Source organism: Temnothorax americanus, unplaced genomic scaffold (assembly GCF_048541705.1).
Source record: "Temnothorax americanus isolate GAGA-0224 unplaced genomic scaffold, ASM4854170v1 Scaffold11, whole genome shotgun sequence".
Lineage (NCBI taxonomy): Eukaryota > Metazoa > Arthropoda > Insecta > Hymenoptera > Formicidae > Temnothorax > Temnothorax americanus.
Window position 1 is genome coordinate 609150 of NW_027509242.1, and position 23870 is coordinate 633019.

The 23870-nt window shown below is 41.8% G+C and overlaps 3 protein-coding genes and 1 long non-coding RNA gene across 5 annotated transcripts; 3 read left to right on the plus strand and 1 right to left on the minus strand.

Moving 5' to 3' along the window:
* The first annotated feature begins 77 nt into the window (after positions 1–77).
* On the plus strand, positions 78–2714 carry LOC143907973 (methylenetetrahydrofolate reductase (NADPH)). 2 transcript variants are annotated; one of them, XM_077425149.1, is made up of 5 exons: positions 78–448; positions 736–962; positions 1362–1522; positions 1639–1961; positions 2050–2714. In XM_077425149.1, exons 1-5 carry the CDS (start codon positions 231–233, stop codon positions 2108–2110), a joined length of 990 nt encoding a protein of 329 aa, XP_077281275.1. In that variant the 5' UTR covers positions 78–230; the 3' UTR covers positions 2111–2714. The 2 variants fall into 2 exon arrangements, with proteins under 2 accessions (XP_077281275.1, XP_077281284.1); XM_077425158.1 differs by having other exon boundaries at positions 245–448; positions 747–962.
* On the plus strand, positions 2573–18674 carry Kdn (citrate synthase). Its single transcript, XM_077424962.1, has 4 exons — positions 2573–2714; positions 14432–14587; positions 15584–16507; positions 16719–18674. Exons 1-4 carry the CDS (start codon positions 2670–2672, stop codon positions 16983–16985), a joined length of 1392 nt encoding a protein of 463 aa, XP_077281088.1. The 5' UTR covers positions 2573–2669; the 3' UTR covers positions 16986–18674.
* Positions 3447–4478, plus strand: LOC143908188 (uncharacterized). Its single transcript, XR_013260052.1, has 2 exons — positions 3447–3587; positions 3663–4478. It is a non-coding gene; the product is annotated as an uncharacterized LOC143908188 (long non-coding RNA).
* A 303-nt stretch (positions 18675–18977) lies between the features above and the next one.
* Positions 18978–22753, minus strand: Arl5 (ADP-ribosylation factor-like 5). Its single transcript, XM_077425457.1, has 3 exons — positions 22357–22753; positions 21145–21589; positions 18978–21049 (listed from the first exon to the last, which is right to left on the minus strand). Exons 1-3 carry the CDS (start codon positions 22400–22402, stop codon positions 21001–21003), a joined length of 540 nt encoding a protein of 179 aa, XP_077281583.1. The 5' UTR covers positions 22403–22753; the 3' UTR covers positions 18978–21000.
* Between the last annotated feature and the right edge of the window lie 1117 nt (positions 22754–23870).

Consider the following 23870-nt stretch of genomic DNA (forward strand, 5'->3'; position numbering starts at 1 on the left):
CGAAATCGATGGACGTCACCTTTTTTCACGATATAAGAATCAGCGATTATATATACTTATTACATTTATATTATTATTACGTGTATAACGTTGCACACACATTTCTACACTGTACATACATCACTGTGTGAGGCATCTCCACATCGTACGTTACGTAATTCTATGCGGGCCATTATGGACCGCGGAATGAAAGTGTCAACATTTCAGTTCACGATTATCGCCAATTTACAATGAGAAACTTGATTCTCGAGAAGGACACGTGCGAGAGGAGTGACGCTGACACAAATGACAGCAAGGACAATTCTTCCGTGCACGGCTTTGATATCGAGAATGTCCGCAAGACTGTCGTAGATCTGCGGCAATCGTTGAGAGATAAAATTAACAAAAATGAAATATTTTGTAGCTTTGAAATCGTTTCCACGAGGAAACCCGTCGCGTTTTACCGAAGGTCTGTATACAGTGAAAAAGATATGTAAAGTCACAGTACGATGATATTTAATTTTTCTCGAAACACGAGAGACTTGACTTTAGATTCGCGATAGTTTGATACTTTCTCGAGGTTATAACTGTTCATGTGAGAGAGAGAGAGAGATCCTACAGTTTTTAAAAACAATATTAATCTTTGATTCTCAAGAAGACGATATAGGACAAAAAACAAAACAAAATTATATATATATCTTTTATATTTATATATAAATAAATGTACGTAATATTTATATACGGTATGGACATCAGACTTCTCACAGATATGGAAGAGTATTCGCCCCTCTTTTACTCGTTAACGTGGCACAACGAAGCAGCTTCCAGCAACGATAGCTATCTGCCGTTGGACTTAGTGGAGAATTTTCCGCCCAATACTCTTTTACATCTGGCAGCCAAGGGTCTAAAACGCGACGAGGTTGTCCGTATCCTAAAAAAGACCCTTGCCCTGGGAATAGTTAATATATTTGCATTGCGAGGAGGTAATTAGTCGTCGACTTCTAAGACGACTTTTCGGCCGAACTCGACGATCGATCGCCTCACCTATCTGTATATCACGTTACACGTATATCTGTAGTGTTTTGTTAACATAAAATAGAATAATAATTAAAAATAATAAATAAAAATAATTTTTCTGATATAAATGAGGAGAAAAATTAGATTAGAAACGATAAATTATCTGAAATTGCTAGCAGTCTCGAATTAATCAATTTGACTAATTAATTTGACCAAAATCGCCCTTAAATCGATTGCATGTCAGCGATTATCAGAGCTGGGAGAAATTCGTCACGATGAAACCGCGGTCCTTCGAAGCTCGGAGTTTATCGGGCCTCTTCCCCGAAGTGTTTCGTCGGGAAAGTACAAGTTTGGCCGACTTGCAGATTCGTTGTCCGAGAACGGTGACTTCGAGCACGCGGCGGATCTGGTTGCTTTTATCAGAGAGCAGTTTGGCGACACGTTTTGCGTGTGCGTCGCGGGTTATCCGCAAACGCACCCAGAGTCGTCCTCCAAGGAGCTCGACTTGTATCGTCTAAAAGCGAAAGTAAGTTATCGTCGAAGTTGCGATGAGTTATAACTCGCGATCGAGCCATGATTCGTCGAGCGAGAGCAGGGGACAATTCGTCCGAGCAATAATTCCAAGTTTTAAAATATTTCCAGGTGGAGGCGGGCGCGGATTTTATCATAACGCAAATATGTTTCGAATCTCGGCTCCTGATAGACTTCGCGAGGGATTGTCGAGAGATCGGGATTCGAGTTCCGATCCTCCCCGGGATCCTCGCGCCAGCGAGTCACGCGTGTCTGGAGAAAATGACGGACATATGCGGGCTCGACGTACCGGTCGAAATTAAAGACGATTTGGCACGAATGAAGGACGACGATCGAGCGGCGAGGAAATATTCAGTCGACCTAATTACGCGGATAATTACGGACGTGATTAGAAGCGGGGTAACGCGTGGTTTTCATCTTTCCACGCTAAACAGGTAAAACACGTCAACACGGAGCTTTCGAGCGAGAATTTGAGAAAATATTTTTTCCTACGCGTAATTATATATATATATATATTTACAGATTATCGTTGGTGGCGGAAATATGCAAGCGCGTAAAATTTCTCGGAGCGGAAAACTCATAGCGGAAACCTATATACGCTCTGGATTCACATTCCAAGAAAGTCACAAAATCAAGCGGCGGAAAAAAAGAGAGTTAATTATACAAGTCAATTAATTTCTTGCGAAACAAAATAAAATCGACCGATCGCAAGATCGATCCGCGCGCTTTATTTTAATTATTATTAATTAACTTGATCATTCATCGCGATCATTCAATCGTGTCAACGCTTTCATAAACCGAGACATTTTAATTTCCACGCCGCGAATAAAAACACATCGGGGATTATACATCCCGATAAGTCGCGAAATCTCGGCGCGGGGCGCGGGGCGCGCCGCGCCCGCGGCCGCTCCTGAACGGCCTGAGGTCTGAAGCGCGCCGCGAACGCCGCCGCGGTTCGGCGCCGCGAGGTGCGCTGGGCGCGTGCGCGCGCCGCGCCGTTCCGCGCGGCCGTGAGCGGGAGCCAGTCGAGTTGAGGCGCCGCAGGCACCGCGTGGTCGGTCGATTAGTCAGAGTATAGTCGGACGGTCGAATCGAGTCGGTCACAGTTCGAGGGTACGGGACGCCCGCGCAGGATAATCAGAATGGCGCTCTTCCGCTTCACCCCGAAACGCTGCCTCGACGTTCAGGTGAGTCTCTCGCCCCGTCTCCCTCTTTCCTCCCCCTTCTTTTTCTCGTTCCCTTTTCTTTTTCCGCCCCCGAGTGCCGGAGTTTCGCGCCGTTCCAACGCGCTTTCGAATTTATCAGTCGTTTGTTCGGCGAAGGAAAACTCGAAGGACTTCGGGCGGCGGACGGACCGCCTCCGGGCTCCGGGGTTTATTTGGGGCGGATTCGCCGACCGCGAGTTTTCGTCGCCGGGCGAACGGCTGGCCGCGATGTTCCATCGACCGGCTTCGACGGAACTCTCTCCGCCGTCCCGCGAAAGAACGAGCAAGTAGGATTCCGAATTCGTCTCGTCGATAGGGACGATTGAGCGGCCGCGATCGATTTCACGGTCGATCCTTCGACGGGATCCTCTCGTCCGCTCCGAAACGAATTCGACGGTTTTCAAAAAGGTATTACGTGCGTGTACGTGTACGCGCTCGCGCGCGCTCGCGCGCGTGTGTGCTCGATCGTACGTGTGTATGTCCCTTTTGTCGCGTGTAGGAATGCAGAATGCGAGGCTGTTGCGCGAGTGTGCGAGTGCGTTTGGTCGTTGTGCGCGCACCTGAACACAGCCGGGACTCTCCATTGTGGATTCGTAAGACCTTTCATTTTCGACGGGGCGGGAGGGGAGAAGAGACCGCGGTTTGACGCGTGTGACGTGACGTGACCTTGCGGGAGTATCGGTCGATTATTGTGAATATTGATAAAGAGTGAGTGAATCTCTCTCCGTATTAAAATTTCTTTAAATAAAATTAGAACAGTCGTGTGGTTTCGTGTCCATGTATATTTACGGCGTAAATATGCCTGCCCAGCCGCGATGTCGTATGCGTGTGTGGTGTTGCGAGCGAACCTAGCAGGTAGAGCGAACCGATAATGATCGGGACAAAACTAATTCGTGAGGCATTTTTTCGTTACCGACAATATTTTTTTAGGAAGTTTCGTCGAAATTATCACATCCTCGCGCACACCCGATGTCCCAGAAAACCGAAGCTCAGCGAGAGAAGAACGTCTCTTTTTGGGATATATCGAAGGTTCCGACCGTTCCGACATTGAACTCGGCATTGGAGTTCTGGGACGTGCCGCAGAGAGACCAGGGAGTTGCATAAGGGGATCCCCTGCGCCTTTAAGCATTTAAGTCGATCGATCCGCGACAGACTTGGCCACGCGCCACGCAATGCACTCGGCGTCACGTGCACATTGCACCGTAGAAAGCACCGCGTTTGTCGGCGCATCGAATCGATCCGGGAATGTCCCGAGATCGAGTCGCTCTTCCCAGGAACGGTACAGATTTATCCACGTTAATGGATTCTGACGTCCGCGAAAGCGAATTTTCCTCCATCGACATCTTTTTCTTCTTTGAGTAATATTTTATACAGGGGGAAATCCCACAATATATATATATATATATATATATATATATATATATATATATATATATATAGAAAGTAATGGGAATTAAAGGCAGCACGAGTCATATTTTCGGAGTAAATATAATAACTGTGGCGCGTGTGGTATAAATATATTTAATATTTAATGAAATGAAAATATAAATGAATGTAAAAAGTACATTATATATATACATTATATGTGTATTATATCTTAACATATTTTAATTCAAGTATGGAGAAATAATACCTGTAATACCGTACGAAGAACTAATACGTGCAGTTAACGAAATGGTAGCACAGTTTAAAAAAGTGGTTAAATAGCTAGATCCTTGAATTTAATAAATATTCATATTATGCTGATTATTCTTTTCACCGGTCAACTGACGATAGTCTCAGAGCTTGCGTAGGAACGATCTCGCGCTATCTGCATTCGCGAGACTCTAAAGATACACCTGTATATTCGAAATTAACTTGCCCATGCAAACTGTAATATCTTTTTCACGTCGACGCATCGAAAACAGCGAGCGCGGACAACGACGAGAGGATTTGTAAAAAGTAATCGGATTCTCGCGGTGACGATTTATATATTAGTGCGAGGTGCGAGGGAGAGAAAAACTATCGCGAGAAGGAGATGGTCGAACCTATACGAGCGAGTCGACGAGTCCTGCTCTTCACACCGCAAGGCTGACGCGTCAGATATTTTTTCCTCTCTAATTAATGTACCGCGGAATTTCACGATTTAACGGGGGACAAGACCCGCATTGAGTTTCTCTCTCGCTCCTTCCTCTTCTCTCTCTTTCTTTCCTCCTTTCTTTCTTTCAAGAAAGAGCGAATAGAGGGATTCGCGAATTTCTCGCGGTCGAGGCCGGGTCGAGGGTCGAGTTCGAGCTCGTAGCACTTCCGATCTCACCCCGAGCACGAGCAAAAATGATCTCCACTCGCGATTACGCAATACGTGTCGACACATTCGTGCACGCACGCACGTTCGAAATCACTCGCGCGTGCATTCGTCCGAGTGACACGCGTCGCGTGACTTCGCGAAACCAATCTATACGGGGTGACCGAGAAAAACGTACTGCAAGATATCTGAGAACAATTTTGAGCATTTAAATTTTAAATGGGATAATCGCCTAATCCCCAAATTATTATATTATCGAAAATCGAGAGTTTTCAGCGTACCGGTGCGCCTAAAAATTTTTCATATTTTGCTTTTAGACTTCTACTTCTGCTTTTTTGTACCGTCGCGTAGAAAATGTATAGCCTGTCCGCGACACGATTCGCAACGCGCATCTCCGAAGTCCGAACGTGTCGCGACACGTTTTAGAACGGAAGACGCTCTGGGCGGCGAGACAATTCCTAGCGGCGTATTCCAATTGAATTAGGATCAATATCTCGGTTCGAAGCGGCTAATTTTTCCTAATTATTTAATAATCTACGCATTAAATGACTCGGCCGACAAATCCTAATAATTCTTCAAGCTATTATCTCTTCTTATCTTTAAATATAATTTATTCGAGAGGTTTGAACTCTCGAGACACGCAGACGCAGATTCCTATTTCCTTGAAAAAAAAACGGGGGGTTTTTGCCTTTCCGTACTCCTAATGAGAAAATTAATATCGGGCGAGGCGTTACACAACGCGCGCGCGCACACGTGAAGCGGAGTTTTATATATACGCACGTGGCGTGCAACAAGAGCGCGGTACTCGACTCGGTTTTCCCCTTCGTCTCGCCGGCGCAGAATGTCCATTGAGCGGTTTTGCAAGGCGCTGGGCTAATTTTAGCGGCAATTTCGAGGCCGAAAATCCGCCGCCTCCGCCCTGCTGCCCCCGCGTAATCCACATCGGCCGTAACTCTGCCGGTCCCGCATCGGGCGTCCCAACTAGGCCAAGTTGCCTTGATCGCTAAGTCATCCCCGAGGATCAATCAAAAATCTCTATATTTAAGATGGGCCCGGGCTTATATATATATACGTCACCGGTCGAGATTCCGGACCGCGAGTACTCGCGTCTCGAGAAGACGTTACTCAAACGAATTCACCGAGTTATTTTTTTTTCCTTTCGTTAGACTCGTAGGTCATTAATCATGTTACAGATTTTTTAACATTTATTTATATTGAATATCTGAATAATGAATGAGGAACTAATGAGACTCGGAGGTATCTGTGAATTTATTATATCACGATTCTTGGCAGGCTTGAAGTAATTTTCTCGTCGTGGGGCTACATATACATCACACCTGTTACCTAATGCCGACGATGCACGGATGGCCTGTCGCGTAACGAACTATTTCAGGGGCGATATTCTTTCATTTCAAGCCCGAACGCGTCGTTTATTATTAGGTCCTTCTACTTGACCCGACTCCACGTCAACGCGTGTTTTACTGTCATCGGGTATTTTGCAAAGCAGCTTTTTTTCCCTCCTTACAAATCTATTACGTCCTCGACGAGCCGTGACGAAGAGGTTTTTCTTTTACAAAACACTCGGCAGTTAAAATTAACTGTGGACTGTCTCAAATAGTAACCAGCACAATTCGATTCGGGATTAACGTGAATACGATAATGCTATTTTGAACGGCCTCAGTTGTGTCACAGTGTTAAAATTAAAAGCCTTGGAGAAACAGAGAGAGAAAGAGAGAGGAGCGAGTGTTTACCGCATGCAAATCGATTCATACGTCTTACTTGACGCGTAAGGACAGTTGTATTGAGTATTATTGATCGGTCAATACTACAATATCGTTTATTTTTCGTATACGATTGTAGTAGTGCGCACATAAATACACACACAATATATGTATATGTGTGTATTTACATATGTAATTTAAAAAAATGTTTGAGAACCCTAATCTTTCTTTGTTTAATGCGAATATCAACTCAGCGATAACGAAAGATGTTATCTCGCTTTGGTTATTAAGGACACGGTTAAATATTGGCGCATATGTTCCGAGCCAGCGAGTGTTCTGTAATTTACTGCTGTTGCGCGATAAAAATTGCGTTTGCGTACCTTACGACAGCGAGCTGTCGAAATTACATTGCTACCCGGTGACGTGTTGTTTTGTCGCGAGAGAAACAAGTGCATACGTGACTAAAGTACATTTTGTCACATCACTTTATATTTTATATTACGTTAATTATTATTTATTATTTGTTTTTATATATAATCCTACATATGATAAATCTAACACAAAATTAATTGTGATTAATATTTCTGATATATATATATATATATATATATATATATATATATATATATATAGTGACGTAATTGCGTGCGAACAATTTTTCTGATTAAACGTGGTTTAAGTTGAGTTTGTGCAAACATATAATAACTTATCCCGTGTTAAGGGGGATAATAAAAGAGGAATTCCAGCGAATGTATAATGAAAAGGCCATGAATTCGAAACAGTAGACTCGCGGAAAAGTATTTTTTTTCCCCGTGGAACCAGCCGTTATTTTACTCACAATTGTTCGGGAAAGAATTTGCGAGTAAAAGAATTTTAAGAACTTTACTCAATTATCAAACGCACCGAGGAATTAGGATGTTTGTGTTCTATCGTTAGAATCTTTTAATTCTATTTGTTATCTCTATTTTTTTATCCTTTTCGAATTTCTTACTTCTTAACGTAACAATTAACACGATATGACTTTTTCTTCGAATTTCTTTCAAAGAAGTAAACTCTCGCGGAAAACTCTCACGCCACATAATCCAGATTCGTACCGAGGAAAGGACTCGAACCTGAACGAGGTCTGTGATCTGTGACCTTGGTCGGCAAACCGGTTGGGGTTTTACCTTGGTACTTCCACTTTTGTTCCCGGGTTGATTTTCTTGCACGAATGTGTGTGGCGTAACCGGCTAGGAATTATAATCGCACTCGCGGACTTTTTACTTTCAAAATGTAAATGAAGACGCGCTTTCTCTATTACGATATATTCGTCAACTTCATTTGTATGTACACTTGGATAACGTATATTTCACACCGCGTATAACTCTAACCTTTTTAGACGTATCGTTCTTGATTACTTATTTCGCTACGTCATGAAACGTATATGTACACCGCGAGGTGCGTTTATCGGTAACACGTAATGTATGTTAATGTATGCTAATTTATGTATGATTTTCATGGAACGTTATGTGTTACAACCGCGACATATTCTTTTTTGGTATCTCAGTGACCTCGAGAAAGCGACTTAATATTTCGCGACGAAAGGGTTTACGAGAGGGGAAACGGGGCAATCGTGTCGGTCGGATAAACAGGCCGGATCGTATAGCTTTCATGAAGAATTCAGCACGCGCGGTAGTTTTGGTAGATTAATCCCGAAATAGCGTCGGACCGATATATTGATTTTCCCGAGGATAAATGCCCATCTGTGAAAGCGCGAGGTTCGGTTTTTTCCCCCGATACCGTAATCAAATCACGCTCACGGCGATCGCCGATCGCCGGTTCAAGCCTGGATCTGGTCGCGTTGTTGACGTCCTACATGCACCCAAAGTCCAACGATAAAGATATCCCGCGGTAAGATATAGTTTAAATATGTGCGGTGGCAACTGGTGACGGTATATATACAGGAATATGAGATAAATTGTCTCTTTCTACGCGAGTGTAAAATATCAATAATTCATAGAATTATCTCTGCAGCTGAAGAGTCTCTTCAAACTGAAATTGTTTCGAAGGTTAAACTTTGTAATATAATAATAATTTAAATGGTTCAAAATGATTTACAACGAATGATTTAACAAGTTGGACTTTTCTGGATCGTTCGCGCGTTACTTTAATTGGACTTGACGATATTAGTCTACGAGAAAAAGCTATAAGAGCAGTCTGATTTATCCTCGTAAGAAATATAGTACGAGGTCGCGGATTATTGAGGGTGCGCGAATCCTAATCCTTATCTGAGCGGACGATGTATCTCGATCCCGTTCCACGACAATTGAATTTTTACGATCGGAAGTGGTTTTATACGCGCGAAAGGAGATAATCGCGAACGTGAGTAAGCGAGTGCAAAGTGACGGTCCATAAAACAACGTCAAATGTGCCAATGTGTATCGGTCAGCACGTGTGGGACGATAATCCCGCCGTCCTGGGGCAGCGACGAGCCCGGGAACCAGATAAACCTATTGTACTCGTATATACCCTCGCGGGGGGATCGTCATCGATGCGCGAGTTTTACGACTTATCATTGACAGTCAACATGATCGATGCGTCTATTGACGTGATAATAAGTGAGAGAGGAGACGTCTCTATTATGTCTCGTTACTTTTGCCTCGTTCGGTTTACATTTCTAGAAGTACGACGCGAATCACTTCGTTACATCATCGTATCTCAACATCGCAAGATTTGTATCTCAATACGAATACATCCGAGATATAATACTTGTTATACACAAGATATGTACGTCAGCTCGTGGAATTTCTCTCCTCAGATGTAAAAATAGAAAGTATTAGGAAATTTTTCCTTCAGGGACACGATTAAATTTATTAATGATCGATTTCCTAAAAAAGATTTGCCCACGTGTCGGTGGCGCCGACGCCGCGACATATGCCCAGAGAATGCATGCGCGCGTGTGCCATGAGTGTTGGAAGCTCTTATCATTCGTCTTCCGGATGACACAAATGAAGCTGACATTCATTGCACAATGTATATAATTATAGAAAACATATGTAATTCAATCTGCCGAAAAGCGCGAGGAGTTTTAATGTACGAATTTTTTATCGCCACCTACCTGTGTGCGATTGGCATTTAAAACTACACGGTGAATAAATTATTATTATTTTTTTTTATATATTCAACGCTGCTCTTTAACACATCTCGTCATTTAACTTAATATCATTTTAAGAACCGGGGATTTATAACGTGCATCTGTACTCTTGCATAATATACACAGTGCAATTTTATTGTCAGCGACGGATATGTGATTTGAAGATGCAAACCCGAACGTGATAGATTCATTAAAAAAGCAGTAATTACAAAAAAGTCACTTTTAGTGAATTTATATAATTTATAATTATGTCACATAAGTGCAAGACTATAATCCATATATACTCGCGAGAAGTTTCACAGTGAACTTTACCCCCGCGAGACTAAACTTCGTTATTACCCGCCGAGAAGACCCAGACTCATTGAAAATTTTATCAGCTGCTATTATTTGTAAGTTTGGTCGGCCTCATATCTTACTATTTTTTTTTTTCCAATGTTTTTTGTTACGCCATATCACACATATGCAGAACAGTACCGAAATTGTACTGCATTGCGTTATGTCTACTCTGTAGCTCTTTCACACGAACCGTGTGCATTTTGATAACGCAAAAGTTAACTCACGTCTATATCCGCGACGTTATCTCCACGCAATAAGCATGCATCGATATTGTTGCGCAGTTCAACCCGATACCGATCTCGCATTTCGTGATAGCGATGCATCTGCTGGAGGGTGAGAAGTTGGATGGCAGGTTGACACGCGAGCCTCAGTCTATTTCTTCATCGCATACTTGAGCGTCGCGCGGCGGATATGTTGTCCCTCCTAATGCGATTACCATCAATTGTTCCGCGGGGTTGAGGAGGTTAAACGCATATTTTAAAGGGTTAATCGTATTTGCCGGGCCGGGCGCATTTGTTTGACCCTCGAAGACCGAGCGCCCTCCAATTGTCATTCAATCGATTCGCGGCTCGTCCAAGTGTTATCCGCAGAATTGAATCTTGATAAGTCGATAAGTGCTTCTCGATTCATGAAAAAAAAACGTCTCCGTTAATTAAAGATTGAGGCGATTATAATTACGCGATTGAGAATATACGGCAGATTATCGCAGGCGATGAAAATTATCGTTACTATCGTGCTTTATTTCTCTCTCTCTGTTGTATTCCTCACTTTTAAATTTCTTATCTTGAAGATGTAAAATGGCTTTTGCATACTTCTGGGAGTAAGTATATACGAAGAATCGTATTTTTTTGTGGAGGCGGACTAGAATTTTTCCGACACTTTGGCATCGATCCTCTTATCACGCTCGCGTCGCGCACGGTAACCCGAATTGCATACGTCAAACCGTAGTCCTTTTATTTTTAGCCGTGCCATTGGCTCGCTGCCCAGATTTCTGCCCAACGACAATGCTTGGCCGCAAAAGTATTATCGTTGGCATATTTGTGTTGCTTGAACTTTTCTTAAGAAATCAAACTATACGGAAATTGAATATATCGAATCGCACATTAAGTATAGCTTGTTCAATTATCATCTCTCGGCGAAGCTTTGTCCGAATCTTTTCTGAACGTTGATCGAGATCACGCCGCGAGAATCCGAGAATGTCCCGTCGAGAGGACACTATTCGCGTTTTTCACGCGAGGGTCAAGGTCGCCGACGGATTGCATTCAAGTGCATGCATGATGCATCGCGCCGAGCGAATTGCCTCGGCGCTACGTAATCGCGTTACCACGCGTTTACGTAAAAAGTAGCGACTCTAGCGTGGAGCGTGCGCTTATCGGACAGATAAGAGCGCGCGACGAGAAACTCGATCTTTGAACCGAGCCCCTCGAATTTAAAGGTGCACTACGGCTATACGCGACATGATGTGCAATGTATTATACTTTGTTTCTTATTCTTTGACATAAATTTAAGAATATCTTTCAGAGGGAAAGAAGACAAAAATTGTTTATAAACTATAGTAATTATATAATATAATATAATATTTTTTAATTTAACACTCATTGAAATATTCCGCGAAACCACGTTCCAGTCTCAATATGCTGCGTTGGTTTTTTTTTTCCTATACTTTTTACCTTCGTTGCCGCGTTTCGCGTAAATTTCCATTCGTGAGCATTTCTCCATGTAATTTATTTTTAAAAGACAAACATCTTAATTGTCAATGTTCTTTTTGTTTTATCAGCGTATAATTTTGCTGTATAATATTATGTCGAGTAGTCTTGTAAAAAAATAATATTGATAGGAAATTACTGATAAAAAGTTAATTTATGGCTGTCTAGCGGACGTGGCTCCGCAAGAAAATAAATTTCAACAATCTTTATAGACTTTTAGTATGACAGTTTAACTTTTAAACTAGACTACCGACATCGTAATTGCTTTGACAAGTCATTTAACGATACGTTAGAGACGAAAAACAATTAATAATTATAATAAACTGATAATTACTCTCTATCAACATCCGAGATACGAAATGTATCTCGTCCAGTTTTACAAAATCTATTCCTATTGTTAACGATGTTCTTTTTTCCTAGTGTATAATATACAGATTACTTGTTTAGCTATATTAGTTTATATAAGATCCGAACATCTCGGATTAATATTTCGCTATGCCCCATTAAGGTGACATTCTCGTCTTGACTCTGCTCATCTTCAACTCAGCTTATAATTATTTGCGAAGTGCCGCGTCACGTTTACACACATCCACGTCAAAAGGAGTTCTCCTACCCGGCTGCGCAAAGATAAGCATCCAGGCCCCGGACGCATCACGCGACTTTCGCTTTGTTTGACAGGGGGAAAAAGAGAGAATTAAGCAATCTCGGATCCGCGTATCTGTCGAACGTCGTGCCGTAATCCGGAGTCACGTTGCCCGCCAGTGTCCACGCACCCACACGCGCGTGCTTCCACACATTCGCGATTACGTTGATAACGATAGCCCGATCTTCCACCTTTTTTCTTTTTTCAAGTACAAGAGCCTGGATATTTCCGTCGCGTATCGCGCCCCACTTATCGCCGTATTCGTCCCACAGCCTGCTACTACTTATATTTTATCATCATTATCGTTATTCGTCATTATTACGAACATTACTGTCGACTTATTATATATTTGTTGCAATCGCAAGACACCGCACATGCATGTGGAGCGAGTCCCGAATCTCCGGCTTCCCGACTCCAAGATCCAATCAAACTCGGTCTGAATTGAAATGGCATTTATCATGTTACAGACGATAACGATAAATACTTAATCCTTCGTAAAGAATGAACGAGGAGAATTAATCTTTGCCGATGCGTTTCCGTGAGCGGCACGCATCGGCGCTTCTGTTTGATAATGACCTCCCCGAAACCTCGCGATCTCTTATCTGTCGTCTTTCTCATGATGTTCGATGGTGCGTGTCCAGATGAGAAACGATTACAGATTTTTTTTTCTCGTCGCGCGCAACAGCCGATTACGAGTTTAACAGTAAAAACCTATATATCGTTTTCATAATTCGCATAATTCTGTAGTAACATCCCACGTGTAAAAATGTAAAAATATGATAATTAACGCATGCTCTCAAAAGTTTTTAGATTCAACTGGCAATACAATACGATTGACTAGAAAAAAATTAACAGAAAAATTTTAAAGATAATTTTTTGATAATTTCGATTCTCGCTATTCCAATTAAATTTTAATTTTTAGGGATAAATGAATATTTGAGGAGATCAATAAACCGATCTCTTGCCATTTCTATTCTAAACTTCCATTCTCAGACACAGAAATAGATGTATATAAGAATCATCATCCAATAGCATCTTCCCTAAAGTAAAATTATGAATATTAATATTAAATTACAAAGTATAATATTAAATCCATCGCTAAAATGTCATAATATTCATATATTATGAATTTCATAAATTGCACGAGACAGTTCTGTGAAAAAATCGCCGTCTTCGGGATCCGTTTCCTGTCCTAGCGTTACGAAATCGTAATTTATCAATGCGAAGACTCGCGCGTGCATCATTGACTAATGCGATTGTTAACGGTTTGGCGCTTTTACGTAATCCGCATGTGTCTTCCACCGTGACGATTCTTTACACAATGCGTACGTCACTCAATGGATGTTCCGCGAGAGAACGGAAAACAAGAAAGAGTTGCTAGATGTTCATGGTCTGAGAAAAAATCGAAAAAGGATGCATTTATTTTAAATGTATGTGTGTCAAGCCTATCGAATATTTTGAGAAAGTTGTAGAAATTGCGTAATTTAATTTATTGGACACACACAACAGGTCTTTTTATTTTTTAAAAAAAAAGGATTTAAAAGCAAATTTTGTATGTAAAATTTTATTCAACAAAGCGGTTTTTTCAATTACTTCCAGCCGTCTTTCAAGTATAGCTTCATTATTCCGTCCTCATTGAATATATCGTTATTTTACACTTAATAAAAACCATTTATTTAAAAAAAAGATAAGATTTTTTTTCGTCAATCTAATATCGCATAATATAATTTTTACTTAATTTGCTTAATATTTAGTACGTTCGAATAGCTTTTGCTTATATCCGTACTTATATCTGAAATTACCGGCTTTGATTCCTTCTTCTACCTTTTGCTTTATTTCCAGCAACTATTAATTATAATTTTTCTTTTCCTTCCAGAAAATAACGTCGACGATCTTCGTGCGGCAGCTCACAGATGCATCCACGGATCTTAAGAAGGTTCTCACCGACAGGATTCCGAGGGAACAGGAGCGGGTCAAAGCCTTTCGTAAGGATCATGGAGCCACCAAAGTCGGAGAGGTCACCGTTGACATGGTACGCATCTGTTGCGTTCTCCCACATTAACGAGCTAATCTCTTTTATTATCGCAAAATATCGTCACGATAGGATAACGCAATCTTAATTATTTTAACTAATTTTCAATTTGATTAAAAACAGAATTGTTTTTACAAAATCTTGTTTCCTTAGATAGGGAAGAGATATGGCCTGCACGTATTACTATCGTCTTCAATTAAAATTTTTTTTATTGCGATTGAATTTAGCACGGTAATGATATTTGTAATTATCATTAACAATTATAACAATATCGTGAATTTCCGGTCGATAAGGGAAAATAAGACGAGCTTTTATTTGTTACCAGCCTGAAGAATACGCTGCTCGATAAGACGCGCAAGTCCGCGCGCTCGCTATATGATCATGATAACCGTAACGCGTTGAATTTTTGATCGTCGCATGCGGCGTCAATAAGCAGCGTAGTTTTTTTTTTTCGCCGCGGCTATCAGCCGAATGCAGCGCATGACGATTAATCGTCATCGAACATCGAACGAGCCGCCGGCTCGCATGTGACAATCTCACTTGTCGCGCATGAAGACCTCATTCATCGCTCTGTGTGCCTATTTTTACTTATTGCCAATATCTGCATGATTAATTAATGTACTAATGGTTAATGAACGTTAATGATATCTTATTTAAGTATAGGCCTAGCTGTCAGAATATCATTAGTATTAATTAATAAATGGAAAAAGTTAGCGATCACACATGAATGAGATTATCGAGAAATTTAAATATTAATATATAAACATTAATACAAATTTTAATAAATATATATATATGTTAATTTGACATTAATCTTTTATGATTTATTAACATTATTAAATTTGATTACAATGAACTTAAGAGTCTTAAGAGGATCTAGGCAGCCGAGGAAAGTTTAATCGAAAATAATTGATATTTGCAATGGGGTTTATAGTTTTCATTTTATTGCTAGCTCTCAGTCAAACATGCGCTAACATGCTTTTCTTTGAAATACAGATGTACGGTGGCATGCGCGGCATCAAGGGCCTTGTGTGGGAGCCGTCGGTGTTGGATCCGGAGGAGGGCATTCGCTTCCGCGGTAAGTCGATCCCCGAGTGCCAGAAACTCCTCCCGAAGGCAGCCGGTGGTGCGGAACCACTCCCGGAGGGTCTCTTCTGGCTGCTGATCACCGGCGACGTACCCACGGATACGCAGGTGAAGGCCATCTCGCAGGAATGGGCGTCCAGGAGCTCGTTGCCCGAGCATGTGGTAAAGGCCCTCAATAACTTCCCCAAGACCTTACATCCGATGACACAGTTCTCCGCGGCGATCACGTTGCTGAACAGCGAGAGCGAGTTCGTTAAGGCGTACAACAAGGGCGTGCACAAGAGCAAGTTCTGGGAAAGCGTGTACGAAGACTCGATGAATCTGATCGCCAAGCTGCCAGTGGTCGCCGCCACCATCTACCGCAACATCTACAAGGGCGGCAAGGGTTTGGGCTCTGTCGACGCCGGCAGGGATTGGTCCTGGAACTTCGCCAACATGCTCGGCTATGACAATCCACAGTTTATTGAGCTGATGCGCCTCTACCTGACGATCCATTCGGATCACGAGGGTGGTAACGTGTCCGCCCACACCACCCACTTAGTGGGATCTGCCTTGTCGGACCCGTACCTATCCTTCTCTGCCGGTATGAATGGTCTAGCCGGGCCATTGCACGGTTTGGCCAATCAGGAAGTGCTGGTGTGGTTGGAGAAACTGCGCGGTCAAGTCGGCGACAGTCCGAGCGACGACAAACTGAAGGAGTTCATCTGGAATACGCTAAAGAGTGGCCAAGTCGTGCCCGGTTACGGACACGCCGTACTCAGGAAGACTGATCCGAGGTACACCTGCCAGAGAGAGTTTGCGCTGAAACATTTGCCGGACGATCCGTTGTTCAAGGTAAATCAGGCGTTGCAGAGTGTTCTAAATATAGTAGAAAGATTTTGAAGTATTTAAGAATATTGCTATAAAGATTGAGAAAATTAACTTTAGACCTCTCGGAATATTTAATTCTTTTCGACGCTGCATATATCCGGAATTCAATTAGCATTATTCTGATTTAATTCCACGTTAAATTTTGATATCAATGTCAATATTTTCTTTTTTACAGCTCGTTGCACAAGTGTATAAGGTGGTGCCGCCGATCTTGTTGGAAACTGGCAAGGTGAAAAACCCGTGGCCGAACGTAGACGCGCACTCGGGCGTGCTGCTGCAGTACTACGGCATGAAAGAGATGAATTACTACACGGTCCTGTTCGGCGTGTCGCGCGCGTTGGGCGTGCTCGCCTCCCTTGTTTGGGATCGCGCTCTAGGACTGCCCATCGAGAGGCCTAAATCCCTCAGTACCGAACTCCTCATGAAGGCCGTCAAGGCTTAAGGACCGTCTATCACTCTGAATCAATGATCAATTATCAACATCACCTCGAAGTCTCGTCGTCCTGATCTCGAGCTTGAGCATCGACCGCGGCGCCGGAATTTTGATAGGATATCATTTTGATACCGACCTCGAGACACCTCAACGAGCCCGCGCCTTATCGAGCAAACGATAGTGCGAATGGGAGAGAGCGAATGAACGAGAGAGCGAGAGAGAATGAAAGAGAATGAAAGAGACACAAGGCTAGGTATTAAACACGACAAATAATTACGTCTAATAATGTATTATGTAAATGTAGAATTATTAAGAGCAGACACATCAACGTCCCGCGTCAATGAAGCGGAATTTGCATTCTCTTCCTGTTGTCGATACTTTTCAATATGAGCGACGACAAACAGACATATTAATTACACAGACACATTATATTAATTAACGATGAATGATCAATTACATACATATATATATATATATATATATATATATATATATATATATATATATATATATTGATACATCATATAATTGGCACATAGTGTGATTAATATGATTGTTTGAAGTACATGATTCTTACGAAGTATCAATTGCGGGAACAGACTTAAATGGGGTATTCTCGCAACGTAATAGCTGCTTATACAACTGGAAAACATAGATTGGTCCAATAGTGAAAACTGCCAAAATTGCGAGAAAACCCAAGATGGTGAAAGAAATCCAGAGGATGGCTTTTAGACATCTAAGTATTAAGATTTTTAGATGTTTCTAAATGTCTCTTAAATGTCTAAAAAATGTCTTCTGGAATTTATTATTTATAGAAACACACACAAGATAGAGAATAGCGTCAGAAATAGATAAGGCATTATTGTACATATAAAGTTATCGCTCAATACAAAGCAACACGGTGACTACCGCTAGAAATTTAGAAGCAACGGCGCAAAATCTACGGCGATAGTTAATGTGTTAGCTCGGCGATGTAAAGGCAGTGGAAAATAGCGACTCGAGATCTAGATTCATCGTGCAACGTAAACATTCAAGAAACATCGTTGAGGCGTCCAAAAGATAGTTTAATTCAGTTTGAATGTCATTCTGACGACTTTTCGATGTCTCACTTTTGCGTTGTCTGGGATATGCAATGACATGAATTAGGAACTGTAACGTTGTCTTGCCTCGTCATATGAGAAGCGCACTGCCCGGGCGTGTATCACATATATTTCTTTTTCGATCAGGCTAATTCCTTTGAAAATTCATCGGATTTTACAACGGCAAAAACGATATCGAATTTTCGCGATTAGAAGATAGATTTTCAAAGTAATAGCCGGCAACGGAACGTCAAAAGGCGAACGTGCCAATTAGCTCAAATGTAGATCTCTCGGCCATTTAGTTTACTGTCCCACCTCCCTCAGGAAGTTTATTCTAACCGATTGTAGAATGACAAAAGAAATTCGCGAGTTGCAGTAGTTGCAGAATAATTAACAGCGAGCAATGATTCAGAAAGTGATCGAGCAGACTTAAAAATAGCGTTTAGTCTCATCGGACGGCCGAGAGGCTGCTCGGTCACATTGTGCGGCAAGAAAAACCGCCGCGATTCAGTGTAAAATTAAGGAGCATGACCAGTGGTGGACCCACTGTTATAAGAATGAATGAGTGTGTGTATACATTATTTATAACGAATGTGAAAATAAATGGATCACAAGGTAACCGTGGCTAACAGATTCTTCCTCTTTCGAGAGACTTGAAATTTACATCGTAAATGTATCGCTCAGTTGATTCTGTAATTCTGAAAATCTGCGATTTCTATCGCCGAATATTCCAACTCTATCGAAAAAAACTTTGGGTAAAATTTAACGAGACTTTGGAGCGATATTCAACAAGGTATTATAAATTTTAATACCGAACGCGAAATATGCTTAATCTAAAGACAATAAAAACTTATAAGCATAAATTAGGGGAATTAGGAAATAGGATGGGATTATCGTCGTAGAAAAAAATGGAGCAGATCCGTTTCTTATTGATAGAAACTGATTTTTAATTTATTTGACAGCCCATATTTTTAGCCTTTGTTATTCATAAAGTTCGTACAGGACTCCCTAGCTTATATTATACAATTATATTAGATAAAGACCAATAAATCGGAATCGATCGATTTTCATAATCGTTATTTCGTTAGATTCGACAGGTCGGGCCGTCTACAAAACCAGCACCGAATTACATTTTTACGCGCGCGCTCGTTCCGCCAACATCGACATCCGTTAAACAACCTGTCTTGTACTTTACACACACGCACGCACGCATTCCAAAAGTTTTTTACACAATTACAATGAAATAGAAGAGACGGACACGTTCGTGGATAAATTTGACGAGCGTAGATTCGGCAGAATATCCCTCTTAGAATTTCGAGGAGCAATGTACATGGGAGATACAACCCTTATGTATCATCAACATTTAAGAATCCGTTTCTCAATATGAGAAAGCTAGTATTAACTTTTAAGTGTTAGGATCTCACTCTGGCATTAGACGGCATTTATATCCCTCCGCGCGATGATGTTAACAACGCCTGTACAATAATCTTTGCGTGTACCCATTAATTCTTTAGCACACACTGATAATTTGTTCTTTTCCTTTAAAGCTACGATAATTAATATCATTACCTATTGGAGTATTTAACGCCACATAAAAGATAGACGTTACATTAACAATTTAAATAAAACAAAGACGAGACAGCTGTCAGAGTTGGAGACAAGGTAATTCCTTTGTCAGACTTTCGTCCGTACATCCATCATCCTGACGGTAACCGTAGGTGAATGGAACCGGAAGATACGTTTCCTTAAACAACTAAAAATTCGCACCTTAGATAATAGCATCACTTAGACCAGCTATTAGCAATGAATTATATCGATTAGATTAAACTTATAAGCTTCTTTACTGCCAAGAAAAATAAAACGGGACAGACTGAGATCGTTAAACGAATTAGTGAGACAATAAGTGAGTTTTTGATTCAAAGCTCCCATTCACCTGTCGCGATATTACATGTCACATGCTGAAGGATATCATTATCAGCCTATCTATCGATCCTTCGTCGTTTTTTTTTCTTCGCGCGTTACGTAAATCGTATTTGTTACGTGATCTATTTAGCAAACAACTGTCTCTCAGAATTGAATTCAGATATCACAGAGCAGTTCACATTCTGCTTTGAGAAGTTTTCTTCAATCGGGTCAGTTCTATGAACCTGCTCGGCCCTTACATACGGAAATGTCGTAAAATCTGCTTTCTCTCGTTCGGCATTATTTCTTCCCTTTTTTTTTACAGAGCTCGCTCTCTTAACGAGACGTATAAAAAACTATGTACACAGGTGCACTTCCGTTGCGCTCTTACACGTCAACCGAGTACAAATAACGAGTTGCCTCCCTCGTCTATTTTTACTGCAGAACTTTACCGTGGGTGGACGGGATGAGACATCTCGCACTTTTACCATACAAATGACAACATAATTTGCATAAGCAATCGATAACATTCCTCTTTTTTAATAGATTAAATTTTATATTTGTCGCATTTATATTTTTTATGTTTAGTGGCCATTTAACTATGACGCTTAACCAAGCGTACATTTTGTATATGGACGCAAAAAATGATTATCTTTTCTTTTAGTACACGCTTAATATCTCGATTTGTGCATTTCCACTTATCATCGTTCTTATCTCTGTATTGATCATTGTAAACGAGTTTGTTACGTCACGAACAGTAATTCCAAACTTCTTATCGCATAAGCAGCCAACGTAATTATTAGCTAAAGAACAAATTTGCCCGTCCACCGTTCTTTAAGTGTTCGCTGCAATAAGGTGATCGGGATACACTTTGAGGGTCATACCAGGAGATTTAAATAATGACTAACGAAATGCGACTGTCCGCGCTGCTTTCTTCTTTCGTATAACCGTCAAAGTGTGTAACCAGAACTAATTTAGCTCAATAACATATTTTACATTCTGGATATTTCGTTAAGACTTATAAACGGCTCTCATAATGTACGTCATGTCTTTTTTAAACGTCCGACGATCCACTCCAGCCCCTGGTACAGCCTGAAACGTTTGTTTAGTGTTATTTGATTTAAATTTTATTCTTCTTTATACGAAAAAAAAAAGTACACAATCGCACAGATCGCTAATGCTCTTACCCCTCTCCTGTCAGGGCGCAACAGCTCTGTATATGCCACTGGTGTTTTTTGATGGATGTTAGATCCAACTGCCTTGAAATCTCAGCCGCAGTCATGCTGCCCTTCAAGTCTTGCTTGTTGGCGTAGACCAGAACGTTGGCCTTGCTTAATTCCTCGTGGTTCAGCATCGAATAGAGCTCTTCCCTAATCATGCCGAGCCTCTCCCGATCAGTGCTGTCTATGACCATGATGATAAACTCCGTGTTCGTGTAGTAAGTGGACCACGCAGCTCTCAGACTCTGCTGACCGCCCAGATCCCACATGATAAAATGAATGTTCTTCCACACAACTTCTTCTACATTGGACCCGATGGTCGGAGACGTATGGACAACCTCGTTCATCAAGAATTGATACAATATCGTTGTCTTTCCGGCATTGTCCAAACCGACCATGACTATTTTATGCTCTGAAAGCAACACACTTTTATTCGAGTAATAATTATTACGATTGAGATACTTCTCGAAGGTCTACGACTAGTACCATAAAATTGCATTTGTAGAGAGGTATAATTATAGATCAACAGTTGATAGCTTGTATAACATTGTTCTGACAAATGTAGCAAAAATTGTGTAACATGAGATTTTTCAACAGAAGATATATACATTTTTGTAGAAGAAATTCTTGTATGCATTTTTGCAAAAAATAATGCAAATTAAAATTCCAATTTAAATTTTGCACTCTTCAAGATATGACGGATATTCGGTGAAAGTGAATTAAACCGGAGTATAAATTTCCAGGCGAGAATTTAAATTCAGAGGCCAAGTTTTCAACATTAAAGAGAATGTGATTTGGTAGCATATGTTAACGGATTAGAGAAAGTAGGCCAATTGTACACATTCGCGTAGAATTTCCAACGGGCATGTCACATCCGATTCATCAAGTCATGCAGCTCTACATCGGACTCTCGGCGAAATTGGCGAAACTGGCGAAAAGTAAAATAACACTCGAGTAAATTTCGCGAGTATTTTATTGCAGGCCGAGAATAATTTTCGATCGCGCGACGAGTCGCCCAACATCCGTGACTGGACCCTCTTGATGGAGTTGGCAGATCGCAAACATCGCGAATGATTTATGATCGGCTGACGAACGTCTCACACGTGTTATCACAAACATATACGATGGACGCGCATAAAAGGGACGAAACGATGAATCGTAGACCATCGCGGTATTCACCTTCGTTGCCGAAGAAGCTCCACAGCTTCGCAAACAGCAGTCCCATGTTGACCGATCAGCCCGGGGACCAATCGAATATATCCGTTCGACGCCACAAGCTCGCCGTCTCCCCGACAATTAAGAGAATGTCTCGGGAACAGGGCGGTTCGTCGTCTCTCTCGGAGGTTATGTTCGCTTCCGCGACGATGGGATATCGTTTACGCGCGATGTCGGCTCGCGAATCGACATCGTAATCGCGCCGAGACGTTGGTACGAACGCTGACGGAACGCGAAACGCGAGTACGATCGCTCTCGCGGCCGGAGCTGCGACGCGCGGAAAACGGACGAGAAATCGACGGGGTACGCGAACAACCTGTCTAGCTCGATCGAGCGAAAAGCGACATGTCGCATCTCTGCTTCTGCTCCTGCTCTGACATATCTGATCGACGAGTGTCCGCAGCGTCCGCACGCCCCGAGCGAGGCGCTGCCGCGCTCGGCAATACTCGGTAACATTCGGCCGCGTTCAGCGACGATTAGTTGCGCGAGGCGACGCTAGACGGCGCTCGGCCGCCACCTACAATTCAGACGCTGCACGGCGCGGCGTTGCGATCGACGTGAGATTCTCTTGACTAAATTCCGATTTAAGTTAATCGACTGTAATCGAATGATTAACCTTATCGAGCCGTATTTGTGGTATTTTACCAATGTAGAAATATGAATTTCTCGTTATTGGACACGTGGGAACCTGCTGGTTGAATCAAACTGAGAGGACGACCCCGATTAAGCTGCAATTTAGTTAATCGGAATTTAGTCAGGGTAATTTTCACTCTGCTTCACCCTGAAGTTTGTATCATTTGAGTTCGCGCACTTATTTCAATTTGTTCGTGAACTTATCCGACATCGAATTATATTAAGCTTGTTTTTTTTTGTACATACATATATACGTGTTTCTCATCTTTCTTCACTTTTTTTCTATTCAATGTCTAATATTATGTATACTTATTTCACTTCAAGTGCTGAAATTTTGAGGGACAATCCCGATTCTCGAGCTACTTCCTAGACTTCAAGTAAAAGTCCGATACTTCCGATTACAATAAAAGAACATGATCTCTCGTGATCTCTGATATGATTTCTTATTGCAACCTTCTCGCTCTCGCCTCTCGAGAACGTTATTTTCCAAAGGAGGAAGTTGCTTCGTCAGCTGTTTTCAAGAATTGCTACTTCCAGAAGACGAAGAATGTACATACGCAAGAAATTCGAGAAGCCGGCAAGATTATTACGGAGGATAATTTGTTTCAATATTCTGAGAAGAAATTACGTCATAAATGTTACCGAGGAGATTCGGCGCGCGACTAACGAGACCACATCATATTAGAATGATTAGATAAGTCCGTGTCGCGCGCGCGGCCGGGCCGGCGTGCGTGTTAATCGCTGTATCATCGTTATCATGGATTGTTCAGGCATGGACGACGTGACCGCGCCACGCGATTGGCTCGTAACGCGTCGGCTGACGCTGCGAAGCACAAGCACAGCAC

Excerpts from the sequence above, each read along its gene's own strand:
- Arl5 (XM_077425457.1), bottom strand. The coding sequence starts at position 22,402 with ATGGGACTGCTGTTTGCGAAGCTGTGGAGCTTCTTCGGCAACGAAG. Across the intron at positions 21,590-22,356 it reads GAGCTTCTTCGGCAACGAAG|AGCATAAAATAGTCATGGTC; the intron begins GTGAATACCGCG and ends TGTTGCTTTCAG. Across the intron at positions 21,050-21,144 it reads TGCGCCCTGACAGGAGAGGG|GCTGTACCAGGGGCTGGAGT; the intron begins GTAAGAGCATTA and ends CAAACGTTTCAG.
- Kdn (XM_077424962.1), top strand. The coding sequence starts at position 2,670 with ATGGCGCTCTTCCGCTTCACCCCGAAACGCTGCCTCGACGTTCAG. Across the intron at positions 14,588-15,583 it reads GAGAGGTCACCGTTGACATG|ATGTACGGTGGCATGCGCGG; the intron begins GTACGCATCTGT and ends TTTGAAATACAG. Across the intron at positions 16,508-16,718 it reads CGGACGATCCGTTGTTCAAG|CTCGTTGCACAAGTGTATAA; the intron begins GTAAATCAGGCG and ends TCTTTTTTACAG.
- LOC143907973 (XM_077425149.1), top strand. The coding sequence starts at position 231 with ATGAGAAACTTGATTCTCGAGAAGGACACGTGCGAGAGGAGTGACGCT. Across the intron at positions 449-735 it reads CCCGTCGCGTTTTACCGAAG|ACTTCTCACAGATATGGAAG; the intron begins GTCTGTATACAG and ends TATGGACATCAG. Across the intron at positions 1,523-1,638 it reads TGTATCGTCTAAAAGCGAAA|GTGGAGGCGGGCGCGGATTT; the intron begins GTAAGTTATCGT and ends AAATATTTCCAG.